Raw genomic sequence first — 20,790 nt, 5'->3', positions numbered from 1 at the left:
TAGGGTCGTTGTCACTTTCCTCAGTTCCTATGAAACACAATTCCACTTCATAGCCATGTTCACTTTATATACCCAGACCTGTGCAAGACTTGAGAGCAAATACTGAGCCTGCCAAAGTGTAACTTCAGTTTTGGAGAAAGAAAAAGCGCACTCCTAGGAACTGAGGGAAGCGACAACGACCCTACATTCCTGCCATCAACAGGATATTTGGAGCTCCTTTCTTTTTACATAAATCGAGCAATGGTGGAGAAAAAAATAAATAAAAAATACATGACAGGACACAAAAGAAAGCAAGCTTATCTAGTCCAAGGTAACTAATAGGCTGTTTTTGGCCAAACTTAAAGGGTGAGGTCACATGAGGAGAGCGCATCTCTAATGGGGGAGCACTGCAGTCAGTCAATATAAGCACCTTTTGAGCACCATCCCCATGGCTGTAATCTTCCAGTGTGGCAGGGCGGAGAGCGCAGACTATGCCCACCCTTTCCACCTAGCTCCTCCATTCAGCAAAGCCATACTTCAGCTTCTATGAATGAAGGATAGGTGGATGTGATTCATAGAGCACATTTCCGTAATAATGCTGTAGTGCAGCTTCTAGAAATAGAGGAGCTGGGTAGAAAGGACAGGCACACTGAAGCACTGCTGATGAGTGACTTGACCACTCCCCATTTCTATTAAAAGAGTATGGGGATTTAGATTTTTTTTTTTCCCCAGACTCATACTTACCTAGGTGGATGCAGCATTGGTCTGATGCTGCATCTGTTCCCTGCCGGCTCCAAGACTGGAGAGCCAATTGCTCAAACACCGCCGATTGCTTGGTTCTCAGAGCTCCTTGACCAAAGAGCTGGTGACCATCAGTCACTGCTGTTTGCTCTGCCCCCTCACCCCACACTCACTGGAGCACGGCTGTGGAGGCAGCCAACAGGCTCTCAGCAACTCGCCGAGAGGCTTAGCAAGGTGTCGGTCCAGGCATGTGGGCGGATCCCGACTTCATTATCACGATCTTGCCTGGACCAGCTCTGACGTCAGCTGACAGCAGGCTTCAGCCCACTGTCAGCTGAAAACAAGTCCAAGGAGCACAAAACCAAGCATACTCCTGTGATCCACAGAAGTACAGCCAAACAAGCTCCTTTAACTCCTGCTGTCCCAGAAGAATAAGGCAGCAGAGGTGGGGGTGGGTCATTTGAGGAGGAGGATGACTACTGAACTAGAATACAGAAGCAAGGGACATCGTAATCACACACACAATGTGTTGAATGTCCTTTTTTAATGTAAACTTAGCCTTTACAGTCCAACTCTGGGCAAATAAAAAATGATCCCTTGCAATGGAGCTGTGCCAGCACTGCAAGGATTAACTGTGCTTTTATGTCTAAAGAAAAACAATAAGGTCGGGTTCCCACCTATGCGTGTGGACAGCCTGTGTTTGCCTGTGGAAACTGCAGGAAAAAAGGTCCCTGCAGTTTGTTTGTTTTTTAAACCGCAGCCATTGGGCAAAAAATGCACTAGCGACTAGTGGGTAAAGACTAAAGGGAAGCTGAGGGGGGATGGTACCAGATTGTCATATGTAGCTGGGCAGCCTCTACCCTCATTGTCAACTCATACATAGGAACTGTGCATCTGACAGCCAGGTACCAGTCAAAGGAGGGCAGTGAGGAGAGTTTCCACTTAAGGAAAAGGTTTCTTCTAGTGTAGTAAAATGCATTTAAAAAAAAAAAGTAGTAATTTAGTACGTTTTTGAATGGGGAGATTGTGGCTAGGGGTAGCTTGTGTGTCAGACAGTCTGATCACATTTTGAATCCAGTAATCAAGAGTCCAGGGGGAAACTGTGCACCCTGTAATAAAACATGCCAGTGGTTTGTTTCAAAGTGAGTAGAGAGGTGTATTGGTGCGATTTTGCCTCTAATGTGTATAATATATCCTACGTAAAAAATTTAATTGGACAAATTTGTCCTTAGGAGAAGATCATAAGTTTAGTGCATTGAACTTTCACATCTTCCCATTCCTCCTCTGAAAGGGCAGGTATATAGTTTGTTATAAAGTTAGCATAGAACGAGGAGAGGGGTTTGGCCATATCAGATGCTCAAAACATAGGTTCTAAGGGATATTGCTGAATAGTAGGCATTTGAAGGCATTAGGCTCCAAGGGCCTGTCTAAGTTAAAGATATCGGACGTGCAAGTTGGAGAGGCAATATTTCTCTATTGAGTCAAAAAGGTACAGAGGGCACCCATCTAAAAGATATGCTTGAGAATGCGAACTCTGACAAACAACCGGATCAAGAAAAGTAAAGTGGGTGAGGAAGTAAAGACTTATTCCCGAGAGGGGTATTCGGGGACCAGGTCTTGGGAGTATGCGATCATTTAACTATTGCTAGCCAAGCTTTAAATGTTTTCAGTGCGTGAAAAATTAAATCTACTTACCCAATCATTTGCACCTCCCTGCAGCTCCTGCTCCCCCGAGCTCTAGCAGTCTAGGGTCCTGGTGTCATGAAGACCAGAGTGGGCTCCATATCCCTGCTCTGATCTTTAGGACCCTGAGGGACAGTCCACTGATTAAGCATGGGTAAGCACTGTCTGCTGCGAGAGCAGAGAATCTGGCAAGGAAACCAGTTTCTCCTCCACCCTAGACAAAATGAGCAATTAACGCTTGCAGTGCAGATATAGCCCCACTGCATGAATCTTTCTTTTTTTTTTCCTGCCTGGAGCAAGTTTAGGAGAGAACCTGGACTATTGTGCAAGAAAAAAATAAAAATAAAAAAAGGTAAGGCTTGAGTCTTGCTTTAACTAAGATGTACTGCTTTGGCTGCAGCAGAGAAAAAAAATGCATAGGGCTTGGCTAAGGTAACGATTGGAAAACTGGTAGAACAGAATTATAGTTTTTTCTTCAGATATAACAGTTCAAACATACAGTATATATTTAAACTGTGTATTCAGAGGTGTACTTAGTACTTGTGCATGTAGTACACACGTGGGGGGGACAGTAATACAGGAGGCTCACAAGTGGGAGACAGTAATAAATTAACTTAACAAGTGGGGGGTTGGGGGGACAGCATTACTGCCCCCCCAACACCTAACTTTGCAGCCTCTTGTATTACTGTCCCCCACTTGTCAGCGTCATGTATTACTGTCTCGGTAATACATGAAGCTGACAAGTGGGGGATATGAAGGTGACACAGGGGAAGGAATGAAGGTGACAAGTGGGGGACATTAATGAAAGAGAAGGTGATAAGTAGGGGACAATATAGAAGCTAACAAGTGATATAGAAGCTAACAATATGAAGGCAACACTGGGGAACTGCTGAGGGAATAGTAATGAAGGTGACACAAGGAACTAACGGGACGTTAATCAGGGTGACACACATGGAACTGAAAGGACATTGATGAAGGAGACAGATCTGAGGGGATACTAATAAAGGAGACACACAGAGAACTGAGGGGGCACTAAGCAGGGTGAATTTGATTTAAATTAAGTGGATTTAAGTTCAGATTCAAAATATCTGGCCTGCCAACGTTGACCACCTTTTGAAAGTGCCAGTAGCCTGGTGGTCACCTTAAGCTTAGTTATCTGAAAGATGGGTTTCAAATGTTTTGATAGGGGTGCAGCTTCAGTGCTTGCTATAGGCGCCATTTTCACTAGATACGCCTCTGAAGGTATTAATTCCTAGTACCAAAGGAAAGGGCAACAGTAGCGACTTCTGTGACAAGGAGTCTATAGTGGTTGGGTTAATCATAAAACACTATGTATCAAAGAAGTCATCCATTGAGGGGAGAGAGAGAGGAAGAAAATTTAGAAAACCCCCAGCCTCATAGAACACAAACAATTAAGGTGCGCAACTACCTATGCTACACAGACAAACTGAAAAAACACATAAAATTATCAAAGAAACGTCCAGACGCCAAGTTTCTCAACACATTGAGCTGTTCTGCAACAATTTTGCCTCCATATTGGGGTTCACAAACATCTGAATTAATTCTGGCAACAAGCTCAAATGCATCGATTCCCTTGGAAGCTCAAGCTGTATGGGCTGGATTAATGTTAAAGAGTACCATTCAAGGGAATATATGGAGTAATTCTGGGTCCAAAGTTATGCAATTACATCCCCCAATGACATTGGTAGCAAGGCAATTCCCTTTATTGAGATAGTCAATTTGGGTTGTTCCACACGTGCAGCTGTTAAAGTTTGATCCCTGCAGTGTCAGCAGATGTAATAATGCGTAATCAGCTAGAGCACTAATTCTCACTAAACCTGCAGCCTACAGAAGCATGCAAAAATGACAGGATAGAAGTGTGCATTATGCCCCAATTTTTGTTGTATTTGAATTCCTAGATATATATTTTATGACCATGACGGGCCTGTATGTTCAGTACACCAATTACATACTGCAGAGGTTTGTTGTCCATGAACAGAAGACTACTGCCCATTATTCCCAGATGTCCATATGTTAACTGTGAACAGATGAATCATCTCCCAAAAAAAAAAAAAAAGTTGTAAATGCAAAAGATAGAATTTCAGAGAATTATGACAAAGTGTAAACAATGTAAATTATAACTGAGCAATGCAGGGCCCCCAGGAAAGGAGTGTAGTAGCTGTCACAATGATTTCATCCATAATTTACTGTGCTCATGCCAAAGATATGACAATTTGTCCTACAGGTGTACCTTCAAACAACAACTGAGGGGAGATTAATTCCCTTGATGTAGAGATGGGCTAAGACCACCTTAGGGCATCTAAAAGTGTTTGTTTTTTGCAAATAGAAGACTGTTAAAAGTTTCTGAACCTTGGGAATTACAGTTAAAATGCATATATAAGAAAAGTTTTGCTAGTAAAACCATTTACAATTCTGCCCATCCAAGCTTGTGTTCCAGGTACCTCTACCACTTTGCATAGCCAGGAGTGTTTCAACAAGGACCCATCTTGCCTGAAGGAACAGCAGCACACCTCACAGACATGCATTTGTCATTGAAAGTATACCCTACCTATATGTATATGTATAACAGAAAACTACAGCGTTCGACTTTCCAAAATATAATGTATTAGTAAGGCCGATTCAAAAAAAAACAAAAAAAATTTTTTTTTTTTTTTTACTAAAAAACAGAGGTCTATTATGGTATTAGGCAGTTTCAATGTTCATTATAAAATTATGCTTAAAAGAAGAAGTCAGACTTTATTCTCCTCCAGAACAGTTGTACTTGTACCATGGTCCTCCACTGGGACAGGGCATAACCTTATACAATTCCATTGTATACGGTCAGTAAAACTTTCCATAAAGATTATTGAGCAAAAAAAAAAAAAGTCAGAACTCTTGAAAAAATTGCAGTGCCCAAATAAACTATCAGAGGTATATTCATGGTTGAATACAGGACATGCTAAAAGGGTCACAATGCTGGTCCGTGCTGTTGCTCGTCGTCACTGGAAATGCTAGATATTACCCAACACCACCGAGGAGAATGTCAGACTGCAGTCCAATGTGTACCTTTTTATTCTAGAACCATGTTCGAGATAGCATGCGGTTCTCATGTGTAGGAGGATGGAGTGATCTTGGCACATTTATTCCCAAACCCAGCTACTTGAAGCCAATATGAAAGATTTATATCAATAGATTTTCAATTTCTGGAACAACTTTTCATTATAACATAGCATGTGAAGCCAGACCCCCACCCACCCATAGTTCATGTCTTGTGATGGTAGAGCACCAAGCCAGGACTTTGTGGGGTAATTTGCTGCTGATTTCAGCAAGATAGGAGTTATTTTTACACGTAAACATCTACACAAAAACAAGCATTCGTTTGGGTGAACTTTTAAACATGCATCCAGCACTGAAATATTTTACTTTATGCCTATTTAGAACTGCTAGTAAGTACCCATTTCATGTGCTGGCAGAACATGCCAATCCAAAAGATTCCATATTAGCTTTAAGTTCACAATGTATGCTCCTCGCCATGAAGTCTGCTACAAGTCTCAAAAAAAAAAAAAAAAAATTTAAAAAAAAGTGTATCGTAATGCTACACTTTGTTTTTAAGCCGTACATGCAAAATAAGCTCATTCTACTGCCAATCTTACACACAAGTTACAGTCTGGTTTAGGAACATCCAGAGGCACCTACCTTTTGTATCAAATGGGATTGAAGTGCAATCGCCGTCATTTCTCTGCCAGGGACAATAATACACTGCTCCTCCTTCTGACACATGCGGCTGACTTGTGTTTGCTTTGGGAGCCCCAATCAGAACACTAACACTGTAAAAAAAGAAGCAGTTGTTAGTAATCTATAGGAAAGCAAAATAAAACCACATTCTAGTAAAAATGAAAAAAGTATGCATTTAATATACAAATACATACACACTATTATAGTTAAAACGTTTTTCAGATAAGGTGGTGTGTGAAGGGAAGAGCAGGTATATATAAACACATTTGGAAGTATGGCATACCTGCAGCAAATCATTGATGTTTGAAGATCCATGCCACCGGTAAGGTAACAATACATGATACTTTTACAGTTCAGTCTCTTGACTATATAGTGACTGATGCTTTCAGGTTTCTGGTTGGGTCAGTATGGTACCAATTTTGTCCTCGGCCAGGTTTATGCTTTTGGTAGTATGGGACGCTTTTACAGATGTGTTTATGGTTGTGTCTGTCCAGAAATCAGATTTCTTGGGTTCAAGGAAAGTGTGTATCATGAATAGGTTTATACTCTATTTAACCATCCCTTCTAAATCACGCCCAATATGTAGCGCTTAGTAGCCATGTCCAATTTTCATCGTGCTCTGGGCTATAAAAAACGGTGGGCCCGATTTCTCCCCTTCTCGTAGGTCCAGGTTTCCACATATGGATGCATATAATTAAATGCTTGAATGACAGAATGCTACAGTTTAATTTCCAAAATGTCTATAGCAATCTTTATGTATTATAATGTAACCTACAATCAATCAGAACTGTGTGTGAAGCATACAATATGCCTACCACTTCTGCCATACTTCATACGAATAGCCTGTACAGGTAAAGAGGAACTTTTCCTGAATGTTAATGAAAATCTCTTCTGCTCAGTTGATTACCCTTTTGTCATGCTTGGTTTAGCACTTAAGAAAGCTTCTTTGATGAAGGGACAGGTGCTCCTGCTGGAAGCTCCCTCCCCTCTCCTGTAACCAGCATTAACCTGTATCTCACAGGAGCCATTATTAAATGCTGTGAAAATTGAGGCAGCCACAGGTGCACTTCATTGCTCAACAATGTGAGCAGCTGCAAAGTGTTGACCTGTTAACAAGGAATAATATTCAAGTTACACCGCCTCATTCCATGGCATCAGATGTATTGAGCACTTGAGATGTGCTGGAGCACATATCCAACTTTCTGCCTTGGATTCTAGTAATTAAACACAGGTGACAAATGCTTGACGTGAAATTTACAACTACTTAAAAAAGAAATGCCTATATCAAGAGATTATGTATAATGGCAAATAAATACGAGCAATGCAAAGGAGGTATGGATTGCTTCCAGTAATGTGACATGTAGGTGATAACAGAGCTATAATAAGTCTTATACTACGGTGTGGATTGTTTTAGATACGATAAAAAAAAATGAAAAGTCTGATTTGAGCACAGATAGTCAAAGCTTGTACTGCCCATTATTCTCCGTTGGTGTTTATCAACTTGTATTGGTCAAGCATACACTCCTGGCCATTTCATGGGAGCAGTCTTGATCAAAACAGTAAAACCAAAACCAAATAATACACATCCAAGTAATAGGCTGAGGCAGCATGTGGCAAATCAAAATATATATTGATGGCTTGATGTCAGTTGAGAGAAGTGGGCCTTCCTAGGCAGACTGCATCTAGATAAAAAAGCCCACATGTGATGCTGAGCGTCCATAACTGAAAGCACTGAAATACAATTGACCAGGAACAGTCACAGCCTGGGGAGGATAGGGCTAGATGATGCCGAACATCCTCCAGCCAGGAAATTGAGGCTAGCAGTATCTGACTTGCCGCAGCTTCTAGCGCTGCAGCAAAATCTAAGCAAGCGATCAGTACAGAAGAGGAGCCTGTATAACACTGAAGAGAGGGCTGGAGTTCAGCTTTAATTTACTTCGCAATTGCCATAATTTAGCATAACAGGACTTGCAATGAACTACTGAGAGCAGAATGGAGACATTTTTTAAAACTGATGCTCTGTATGAATAATCCTCCAACTCTGCAGTAGAACGCCCCAGGCACTAAACTTGTCACCATGAACAGAGCCTTGTGTTAGCTTCATGAAAGCACAATGATTAGGTGCTGTCTGATCAGTGACTTTTGCACTCTCCAAGCTCATAATGCGCACAAAGAGACTCCAAGCAATACTGGCAGATGCAACAAGTTTGCTGGATGAAATGGCTTTTGTTGTAATCACCACGGCAAAACTATACATAATGGCTAACCGAGCAAGCTTGCAAACGTCAGAATTATTTGCTCCTTGCGTTAGGTGTGCCAAGCACTGCACAATGTGGTATTATCGGTAAAGCAAATTTTTAAATGCTTAACATGGGGATTGATTTTAAAGATGCAAAAAAAGTCCATATGTGTACCATGTCTCAGAGTTTGGGATGCTGTGCATATTTAAAGCAGGATGGTAGACTGAGAATATTTAAATCTCACAAGCTAAGAAAAAAAAAAAAAAAAGAAAAATCCGCAGGATGGGTTAATTAGTGGCGCACCGAAATTTTGGCCACAAACTGTTTTCGGCATGCGGCTGAAAGAAAAGGTGCCGATAATGGCACCGAAAAGGGGGCAGGATCTGCCCTGGGTGCCACATATTGCGGGGGGTATCTGTCTTCCTCATGCAGAGTGCCGATCTCCAGTGTCTCACGGAGCTAAAATGTCCAGGCGGCTGCGGTAACAATCTCCGCCTTCTGTGATAGACGGCACTGATCCAATCCCAGGACATCAGTGTGAAGTATCACAGGAGACAGGACATTGTTACTGTGGCTGGTAAATTCAAATCCAGCTCTGTGACAGTGGCAGATAGTCGCTCTGATCAGGGCACTGGTGAAGCAGCATTGATCTCCTGTATCATGTCTGCAGTCTCTGACAATCTTCTGTATCATGTCTGCTAGAAGTGCACCGAATGGACATTTTGCTATTACTATTATCAGTGTGTTTAAGAAATTGCAGACATGATACAAGAGATGGTCAGAGACTGCAGACTGCATTTTTCTTAAACTTTTCTTGCACTAAAAAAAGGTGCCAATAATGGCCAACAATAAATTCATATTAAATTGAAATTGATATTAAAAAGTTTAATACAATTCTATATAAAAATTATAAATATTTTTTAAAAACTGAGTTTCGGTATTCCGCTAAGTGCATGCTGCATTTTCGGGTCCAAAATTTCTATTCGTGTATCCATAGGGTTAATATGTTAAAGACTAAGAAACTATTAAGGCTGTCAGTGTTGGCTGCCTTCAGAAAATGCTAAATGTCTAGCTTCAATAGGTTATAAAAGTTATAAACTACCAACTCCGATCAAGCATGCAGCAGGTGAAGTCAAGCACACCTGATCTGCGATATTTTTCCAGGTTGAAGCCATTGGATCTGTATGATTGTTTAGAATGGCAACCATATTTTCCCAGCACAGGTTTCATTGAAGCAATCATTAGAATAGACCTTCAAATAGTTTTTACTGGCTATGTGGCACATAACCGTACTCGGACAAAAATGTTTTACAAGTCTTTGCCAGTAACTAATTCCACAAAAGCTAGCATCGTGTGGATATTTATTAGCCCGCTAAAGAAAGGAAGAAAGGAAGAGTAGCAGTTTCCGTCATGAGTACGTCATTCTGCCAAGAAACAATTTATCAGCACAAAAGCTTTAAATCAGGACACATATCAATCGCCTAATTTGGTGAGATAGCCTAGACTGCCTCCTCCCTGCGGGAAACAGACAAGCTTCCTTTTCCTCCAGCCTGGGGGCATGCTTGAGCAACTGCATCAGCATAGCAACCAGCTACCATCAAGAACATCCTCCGTCTACTGGATAGAAATGTGCTTATCAAAACAATATATGTTAACAAACCAGGTTCTTAAGGGTTAATGTTCAGAAATGCATTGTTCTACTTCTCTCCAAAACAGACATCTCAGCTGAAAGGCCGGAAATGGCTGCATTATCCTATGGCGAGATCCTGACTTGTAACCCTGGTCTCCGGAAAGGAGGGGGGGTGGAGGGGTGTGCACAAGGAACCCCAATGAAATAACACAACGATGCAAGGAATTCTAGATGTGACTCCAGATGAAATCACTGTGTAGTGGAATGCTTAAAGTATTTGGAAGGAAACAAGCACAATGGGTATAACCATAGCAATACCTCATTATTAAAAAAAACACTGGCTGGGAATGGCCAAAGAAGAACAATGCATAATAGCAGATCAACAAATATCTGTCAGCATAACATAATGGTCTGGGAAAATTCCAAAAAGAGGATTCCAAATAAACTACACATAAGCTAGGGAAGCAGTACTGAACCTGACCTGCAACTGCAGAAAGAACACACAGGTCATGGCTCAAGGTGCCAATATGTCAAGAGTGTGGTGGAATGGCATTTTTATATACAGAAACTGTTGTGTACCTGTTAAGATAGCACACCATAAAATGACTTGCAGTTACATTATTTGCAAGGCTGCCTGTCACTACATTACCTATATAGCTACCTCAGAAGAGCCTGACACCTACAAACCTTGCCAATGAGTTATCTACCTGCAGGTGAAGCATTTTTTTAATTCCACCATCTGAACTCCTAGCAGGGTGACCCTGACACGCAGAACAAAAATGATCCATGCCTCCAAGCCACCACTATGTGCATGACCTCAATTTTCCCCTGGAACCCGAAATGTAAACCCCCCATTTGGAGTACTAAAGCTTGATGAGAAAATGCTCAAGCTCTGGAAACGAAACTACAAGTTAAAGTACAGCTGGTACTTGGTGCCAAGTCGTTGTGCACAAATTGTTCAACATGTAGGGAAATGCATGCAAGAATTACAGTATATGGCATCTATTCCCAACCTGCTTTAAATGTGACCATTTTACCTTCACCTTGTTTATACTCTAGAGAAATTGTATACTTCTATATTTGGGGGACACTACCAACACACAGTTAATAACTTAGTGCCTAAGAGGGGTCGGGGCACGTTTAGCTTTTTGCAATGCCAATATCAGCTTTAATAAAATCTATACCTGCATAGGAGGGAGGGATGCCAAGGGTAAGATGGGGTGGTGGGGGAATCTGCAATATACAGAGATCCTGTGCGATCAGTGAGATTTGGTAGAAAACTTGCCAGAGACTATGATTATCTTCATGACTGGCTAAAATCACAGGAAGGTAACATTTCTTTGGTTAAAAGTAAAGCTGGGCTATTTTGGGTTTCTGAAAGAGCCCTGCCCAACACTCACATATTTAGAAAAAAAAAAACATGCAGATCCTAATTATTTCATTCTTCCACTTGCGAACGATGCTTAAATCTAAATGGTGGACATAAATCAACCAACTCCCAGCCCACTTAAAGCACCATTTACTTGATCACATGATATGCCAGGTCCCACGTCTTATTTTCTTCACTGTAGAGGATGATTTTTTTTCCCCCATTGGCTTCTCAAGGGGAGGGGGGTCCTCTCAGGCTCCAAGAGTGGTGATATCATGAAGAGGTGGCCAATGGGTATGAGCAGACACTGCAGCACTGGTTCACAAGTTGTCACACCCAGTGAGACAAACTTTTATAATACTATCTCCAAAAAAGAGGATCAGGAAACAGCTCCATAAAAAGCTATGGGGTTTCACTGCATATTTACATGGCAAGAAAAAAAAAAAAAAAAAAAAGGCCTAGCCAGGCAGAGGAAAACATTGTGGTGGGATTCGGCTGGACATAATTTAGACAAGCATGCAGCTGAAGGGGGGTTAGGTCAAGTCAAAGGTGAGGGTCAAAAAAAAGGTAAGTAAAGTTTACACTTTTTTTTAAAGTCAAGAAGTAAAGCTAGGCACCTGTCTATGGTCACTGCATGAAATATAGCTATATAAAATGCTAAAAGCCACAGAAGCGTCACTCAGTTTCAGATAACTAATTTTACAGCCCAGAGAAAAAAAAAAAAAAAAAAAGTGTAGAGCTTTCAGTGTTAATCAAGCTGGCTAAAACATTCAAAAGAGCAAAAAGCATACCAGTCAAAAGGAATACGAAAATACAATTAGAATGTACTATAAAATGAAGTTAGCTGCATTCTTCTGCTAAGGATTAAAGTTAAAAAAACTCATAGCCAAAAGGTGCAGGACAAAAAAAAAAAAAAAACACGTTGTCCCACAGGTTGTTCTAGCAGTAGTGGAGTTAAAGTCTTAGCAACTAAAACATCTTTGGCTGGGAGCTGCTCCAAAGTAGAGGACTCTGCCAGAATACGCCAAGCAGCAAGAGAAGCCTGTCAGCAGCACTCAGGTCTGCACTGAATGAGCATGTGATCTCATGCAGTGGTTCCATCTTCAAGCTGAACTCTAGGCACAAGAGCTTGCATTTAAAATATTTCCCAATAGCCACAAAGGATATACAGTAAATCCACATTCTGTACCAAATGCCTTTGCAAACCCAAAAATTACAATTGTAGTGGCGACATCACCACTGTGCTGTACATAACCTGTGCAGAAAAAAGCCCCAGCAGGCCCCACCCACTACAGGCCACCTGCAGAAAACTACAGCGGGTGGCGCAGACACGACCAGGCACCCTGCAAAAGGCAAGAGCAGCAATGACTTGTTTCATGAAGCTCCCACACAGAGGCAATGTTTTACACTGGCTTACTGCACAGATCTGCAAGAAAAACCCAAAGCACCTCAAGATTCAAGGAAGAATACACATGCAGGACAGGTGTATTTAGACAAGATTTGTTTATTCTCCAGTTAAGCTGGTTCAGTGGTTTTCCACTTATCGCTTTAGCAAGTCACCAGAAATCAGACTTTTTTTGGGGGGGGGGGGGAATGGCTTTCTTGAAGTTAGTAGTAAGTTATCGCTCAAGTGTCAGTGTCCTCATTCTTGAGTGTACAAAAATTAGGTTCAAAACTCCTCTTTAATATTACACAATGAGGATCCCAGATGCTGAAATCCATAGACAGCATGCCTTTGTTTTAAATACAAACACAGGGATCTAAGTTTATATAGGAAGGAAGCACCAAAAAAAAAAATCACATGCACACGCCTTTTCAGAACTTACAGAAGAGGCAGAAATTGCTTGGAGCCCAAGGAACCCCTAGCAACCTCTGGAGGAACCCTAGTCAAGAAACCCTGACGTAAACAAATAGCCAGGACAATTCAGAAAGACATTAATGACCGTTACTTCCACCAGCAGTGTCTGCCAATACCGCTCAACTTTTCCCCTCCCTATTAACTTAAAAACACAATGTTCATACTGCTGGTGGTGGTGGTGCGACAACACAAAAAAAAGTGCCAGAAGTAAACAGTCCAACATTCTTCTAGTTAGCAAAAAGCATTGCTTTAATTTCATAGCTTCTAGCTATGATTTACGGCACCATTCACGCTTGTGCAACTTGTCATACAACTTGTGTAAAGTTGCATGACAAGTCCTTCCCCATGTTTTCCAATGATAACCATTCATATATGTCAATCTTAAAAGTTGCAGCGACTTCAACGTAGTTCATTCGCTACTTTAGTCCGACTTTCAGGCAGCCATAGGCTTCAATGTTAAACCTCAAAAGATGCATGAAAGTCATACCTGAATGTTATACAACTGTTATCCATCATCATTGGTCAAAGTCGTATACAAGTTGCACCCATCCAAAGTTGCACTGCAAAGTCAGTGCAACTTTGGAGTCTGTCGTACAAGTGTGAATGGAGCTTTACAGAAAAAAAAAAAAAAATACTAATGAAAAATAGGAAATGTTGGAATTTAAAGACTTAGTTCCAGCATGTACTACTTTGACAATCACCAACAATGATTTGACCACAAGGACACCAAGTCTGGAAATCTACGGTAATGAAATGCTAATTTACTGGACAAGTTAACATACTTTCATACGCATACGTAAGAGTACATTAATGTTCAATGTTACATTCGGAGAACATTCATTTTTCTTTCCCCTATTTCTACGTACAAATTTAGCAATTGCCATACCAAAATACTAAAGTATTAAACACAAATTGATACAAAACATACCAGTGGTTTGGAATCTGTGATCATAAATGAAAACATTACTTAAGTTACTTACTACAAAATTTGCCAATCCTTTTAAACACTAAAAGCCAGTGGAACCAAAATTTACTGAAAAAGGGTACAAAAAGTTAAACAAATAAGAAAATCTATTTAGGTAAACTGCTCTCTAGGTCACCGACCAGACTCCAGAGAAAAATGGTTTATTCTTCATGTGTATAACAGTAATGAACATGCCACGTTCTCACTCATGGGTCACCTGGGGACACACAACTGAGCGAAAACAGCAGATTGGAATCTGAAGGCTCTGTCATTAAAAGAGGGAGGGCTCCGGGATAAATAAAAGGAATAGCTTCTGACTTTCCTCATTGCCATTGACCGGCATTCATCCCTGCAAAATGCTGCATTTCTGCCAGATTGAACACGTATCATCCCCTAGTGTAACTAGCCACAAAAAACAAGCAGTTTGCCAAACTACCGAGATCTCGCCAGAGCTTCCTACAGCTGTTACATGACCGTAGAGACACACAAAGGGGAGTTCAGGAATGCAAAGTGAAATTAGAACTTCAAAGCTCGCAGACATAGAAAAAAAAAAAAAAAAAAAGTTTACGTAAATTTGGATGTCTACTTCCCATAAGTGAAAAATATTGCGGTATGATCAGTCAAATATAGTAAATCTCAGGCAAAAAAAATAAAAAATAATAAAGAAATGTACTAAACATATACCCAAGACAGACCCCAGCATCCCATTATAAAACTTTCCAAAACTTCTACACTGGTGGTAGGAGAATTGTACCAACAAAATATATTTGCACAGAGCAGAATTGTATATTATGCCTGAATATTCCTCATTCCCTTCAGGTCCGACCACTAGGGAAAACAAAAAATGTTCCTAGCACACAGTGGGAACTGTTTCTTATGTAATCCTGTACACCCAGGGTCGATTTAATAAACCTGGAGTGCGCAAAATCTGGTGAAGCGCTATGCGATTGTCAGCGGCTATTATAGTCTAGCAGTAATCACCATGTTCTCCTGGTGTCCCTGCTGGGAGAACAGTGGCTCAGCAGGAGAGATTCTCTCCCCCCCCCCCCCCCAGGAAAAAAATATATATATAATAATAAAGCAAACTTTCTTTCCTGCAACCTTTGTGATTGCAAGACGGGGAAAAAAAAAAAGGGGGGGGGGGGGGGAACGCTCCATCTATGGCTGGATTTAATTGAACAAGTTGAAGTTAGAAGCCGATTAGCTACCAAGTACAAGTGCACCAGATTTTGTACTTCTCAATTTTAGTAAATAAACCCCTCTGTGTTGTAATGCCATAAATGGTGGTTATAAAATTGTGCGCTTGCGTACTTCTGAGGCTTACCTTATAAAAACGGTCAAACCCTGTTCATAGCAGAGTCAAGCCTTCTTAAAATGGAAGATATCTACTTTTCTTTAAGCCAAGTACACACAGGCAAATGTCGAGCGGCCCGTGTATGGCAGCTGGTCCGACAGAAGCTAGACATTCGGACAGATTTTCTAGAAGGTTCAGGTCTGAAAAAAGGCCTGCTGACCGGCTCATAATCTGCGCTCTAGCTAATGGCTGAAAACGCTGGCCAGAGTGTTCTGGTGGGGGGCTGTCCCCCCGTCAGAACACAATAGCACAGCAGGGGGAAATAGCTGTACTAACATCAGATTGTTAGTTTGTTGAAGGAAAAAATAAAATAAATAAATAGTGTATATGAGGCTTTACTTCCATCTCAAGTCCACAAAAATAAAGGATGGAATGAAAATGCATTTTAAGGATAGTGGTGGGCAGTGCCATGCAAAGTTTTTTTTTTTTTTATATAACCTTGCCAGCTATAATCCTCTTAAGAGTAGAAACTATCTAGTTCCCATCAGTGTGTGTAATAGAGAGAATATACATACACACATACAATATATATATATATATATATATCTCATTTAATAATTGCAAGAAAAAAAAAAAAAAAAAAGTGTAAACTTATCATTTCAGACTAGGATTTACTATAAAAAATGACAGCATTTCACAAATGAGCCACAATGTATTCCTTCACCTACTATTTTGTTGTAAATAGTGAACACCCCCCCCCCCCAATCTCCTTTCCACACCCTATGCTATATGCACAATATGCCCCTTTCATCCAGCTGTTTCCTTGTTGCCGTGACAATGGCCCCTAAACACAAACACACACTGAAATCAATTCCAAGCATAACAGGCAGCAGGGGTCACATGCACACAGCTGGTTTGCTGGGTGGGAGGTGATGCGGTCACACAGTCACTGCAGGCAACATGAGCCCCAGTACAAGGTGTGGAAAGAATCCATGGATGTGACACGTTTTATTATTCATGACACATTTTCTTTACAGGAAACAGCCATGCTCTTAGAAAAAAACAGCAGCAAAAATTTACCAAATAACAAAATTGTGAAAAATATATTGCAGATGTAATAAAAAGGTCTCTTGATCATTGATCATCTCTTCATCATTTTATGTTGCAAATATGCCTTCAAAGCTAGCCCGGCATTCCACATTAAAGGGTCATTATCAAAAGACTGTCTACTTGCTGATCAAAAAAATAAATAAAAAAAAATATCAGACCATGGAATGCAACAAATTGTAACTGTGGCTACTAATAAATGTCAGGACTAGATTTCCTCTGTGGAAGACCGCCACAGCTGTGCCATACTCCCCACCCAATGCGAAACATTATATTGTGGAATCACAAGGAGGCTTCAGGCCCACCCTGAAAAGTTACCAACTGCCAGTGATTTTTCATGCCTAAAAGACGGTCATTGCATCAGCCACTGTAAGGCCATGTACACACAAGCGTTTAAAGGCCAACACTTTCTTTGCACCATGCTATAGCCAACAGCAGCGTCATTTATTCACAAAGATCTGTGAATGAATGAACTACAAGACTTTTCCCATGGCGGCAGACGTACTTGTTCTCAGTGGTGACCACCGCACTCAGTCCATTGATACTTTCCCCAGTGCTCTATCAAAGTGTGTACTTCAGTAAGGAAACCGAAGGAAGAGTTGTCAGGAGTCTGGTATTGCATATCCCTGATCACAGTTGCAATCCTTTGCCATCTAAATTTTGGACTTAACATTTAAACCCAGGACAGCCCAATTATTTCTGATCCCCTACTCACGAAGCAAAAATCACTACAGATGTGGATGGTTAATGATGCAGCGACAGCTCGAACCTTGTATGCAGCATTAAGCCTCATACATACTACTAGTTCAACCCAGCTCAATCTGATGTTACTACTTTTATTTCCCCTGCTTTGCCATTGTATCCCCGCCCCCCCCCCCCCCAACCAGAACACTTGTATCAGCGCCCTCAGCCAACGGCTGAGAGCACTGACCGGAAGCCAGTCGGCAGACCTTTTTCAGTCAAGATCCTTTGACAGAAGCCAGCAGAACGGCCAGCTTTTGTTGGACCAGCTGCCGTACACATGGGCCAAATGTCAGCAGATTTCTACTGAACTGGCCAATGTTGCCCGACATTTGGTCTGTGTGTAAAAAAAATAATATAAAATGAAAAAGAAAAAGAAAAAAAGACAAAAAACTGAAAAACTTTTTTGCCCCCCCCAATTTTTGGAGTGGAGTTACAAACAAGAAACCCCCTGCGTTTCCTGCAATCCAGACCTTACTGACAGTTACTGCTGGAATTTCAGGGTGACATCCCCATCAGAGGCTGAATGTCAGCAATATTTGTCCAGAAAGAAGCAACAGCCATCAGTAAGGCACACATTGAAATACCTTAGTGGCACCTAGCTAATGTCCCACACTTCAGCTTTAAAACAGTAACAAGACCCTAAGATTGAGCTTAAAACGATTTTCCATATTGCAGATCTGTTTGCAGATAATGAAGGTTTTTACTAAAACGCAGTGATCAGCTGCCATACAAAACAGCTCTATAACAAGCATTTTTAGACAGGGGAAACATTACCATAGAGCTAAAACCAGAAAAATTTCCAAAACTATATCTGTGTTTTTATCAGAATGTTTAAAATAATGCAGGAGAGGATGAGTGCTCATCTTTCATTTACCATAACACTATAGGAAGGGACTGAACCGGTACAATAAAGTTATGGGAAGGGACTGAACCAGTACAATAAAGTTATGGATAGGGACACGCACAGTTGTGTTTAGCTTTCACAATGTACAAACTTTAGTAAACTGATGCAATCTTAGCAGTGTTTGAACTCAGACAGACAGGGACCTTGAAAAACACAAAAGGACTGCTGTGATCTTTAGTAATACGCATAAAAAACATTTTAGTTTCTGATAGAGACTTTACTGCGGCTTTAAGACTACAAAGAAAGGATATATACGATTTAATAAAAAGACAAACCTTTCAGCGCAAGCAAGCTTTCTATTCTGTAAGATGCATTACTCAGGACATAAGTTGAAACACAATTTCTAACAGAGGTTATCCACAATTAAGTAATATTTAGGTCTCAAAAACCAAGCGTTTCCCTCATAGGCTAGAGTCCCTCAAGGTTTCGTCTAAAAGAAAACCTCATTTGTGCTGAGCAAGCTTCTACACAATCCTTCAAACATCCAAGCTTTCTTTTGGGTTTGCATATTGTATCATGTTCGTTTACACAATTATCCAATTAGTGTATTGATTTTCAGCCACAAGATTTACTATGTATGTAGACTGTGCAACAGGTTTAGAAGTACGCAATCCCAACCCCCCCCCCACCCATCATACTTACCTAGGTGCATGCAGCGTCTGTTCCCCCGCCAGCTCTAACACTGAGAACCGAGTGATCCAACACTGCCAATCGCTCAATTCTCAGGACTCCGAGTGGAGAGCTGGGATGTGGAGTGGGTGGGTGTGTCTGGCTCAGGCTCTCAATGGCTCACCGAGAGTCTGAGCCAGGCGTCTGTCCAGGCATTTGGGTGTATTCCAACCATAGGGTCACGAACTTGCCCAAGCATGGACCAGCTCAGACAACAGCCAACAGTGGGCCACTGTCTGCTGAAAATGGATCACAGGAGTGCAGAACAAACTGCACTCCTGTGATCCATAAAAGAATTACAGCCAAACAAACTTTGGCTGTACTTCTCCTTTAAAGGTTATGTAAACCCTCACCTTGTAAACTAAGTTTGTTTAAAATAGAGATGAAAGGCAAAACATTTGTGTATACATATAACAGATACCTTTACACACACCCCCCCCCCCCCCCCCTTTAATAAGTGATCACATATCCGTTACATAAGGATTTTAGAGAACTGGGGAGGAGAAGCTGCAGCACAATGATCTTCCCAGTGAATGGTGGTGCACGTGTGTTAGCACATGCCTCATTGGAGGAGAGCAGGCAGAGTTCCCAACATAGCCAGAAAACGGACCATGCTGAGATGGCTGTGCTCTCACGATTGACATGGTCAGTTTTTAATAGGAAAGCAGAGTTCTTCTGGACAAGATTATCCTCCCACACTTTATTCTGAGTACCACATAGGGGAATAACGTCACTTGTAGTTTTAGCACAGATCAGTCACGCACACTGCACTCATTGGCTGCCTGAAGAAGGGGAGGGAGGGAAGGGGAGTGGGACTGTGCACATTCACTAGCCCACCCTTAACCTGCATGAGGCAGGGGACCTCGCACTGGATGGAGGGGATGTTCTGATCAGCAGAATATATATTATGTACTTATGTAGAGAAGACACAGGCCCCCAGAGCCCATTTTGTGCATTATTCAAAGCTCTTGAAATAGTACCAGTTAGCCCCATGCAATACTCTAAAGTACACACACACAAAAAAAAAAAAAAAAGTGAACCGTGTAAATGTGCCGAGATTGACCCATTAGCATTTTCGCACATCAGTCACTGCATTGTAATGCAACAGCTGGTGTGAATGGACCCCTATGAGCAAACACCAAAAACGTACCGAAGCGTCATATCTGCCCATGTGCAACCTTTTGTAGATTACAAAAAAAGTGGACAAACATCTGAATACACCAGCATATGTGATGCAACTAAGCTTTATTATTATTAAAAAGGCCATGTTATGTTGAAAATGTCAACAAAGTACCAGAACCCACAACAAATCATGAGACACTTTGGATACATTTGATCAAATTCCTGAGCATGCCCCCAGTGACCTTAGATAAGTCATCTTGATAAGGCTGTCTCCTAGAAAGTTATGTTAGTTAATAATGGGAAAATTAACTGACATACCAGAAATGAACAGCGATTATGTGCCCAAACATTTGAGGCATCACTACTAAAACTATTGGTGTCTGAATACTTTCAAATGACTTTAAGAGGAAGACATTTGGTCCTATGCTAAGATCTACACATCTTAACCCATTCAGGTCCAGGCCCCAGCTGTCTTCTTGACCTTTAACCCTCTTCAAAATGGACTCGGCTCTGGTCTCTAATATTAGACTATCAGCACGCCAAGGGGGAACAGATGTTGTAAACATGGACCAGCAACAGGGGATTAACATCTCTTCTGGTAAAACTGTATGCATGTATGAAAATGTAATTGTTCAGCCTCACAGTAATGGGAAATACCAGACCACCAAGTTGACGCTATTTACGTTAATTTTAAAAACTACAAAAACTTAAATTGAATACACTGGAATCCTCTGGTTTAACAAGTAATGGT

General features: G+C 41.1%; 1 protein-coding gene across 1 annotated transcript in view; it reads right to left on the bottom strand.

Moving 5' to 3' along the window:
• ITGA5 (integrin subunit alpha 5) overlaps positions 1-20,790 on the bottom strand; it is a 139,880-nt gene that overhangs the window by 76,084 nt on the left and 43,006 nt on the right. The window contains exon 2 of the mRNA XM_077483782.1: positions 6,100-6,230. Within this exon, the coding sequence (XP_077339908.1) occupies positions 6,100-6,230 (131 nt within the window). The remainder of the gene's footprint in view (positions 1-6,099; positions 6,231-20,790) is intronic.

Source organism: Lithobates pipiens, unplaced genomic scaffold (genome assembly GCF_037356315.1).
Source record: "Lithobates pipiens isolate NorthernLeopardFrog02 unplaced genomic scaffold, aLitPip1_a1.2 Scaffold_16, whole genome shotgun sequence".
In the NCBI taxonomy this organism is placed as follows: domain Eukaryota; kingdom Metazoa; phylum Chordata; class Amphibia; order Anura; family Ranidae; genus Lithobates; species Lithobates pipiens.
The sequence above is the reverse complement of the archived record's forward strand: the minus strand, read 5'-3'. Positions and strand labels throughout refer to the sequence as shown.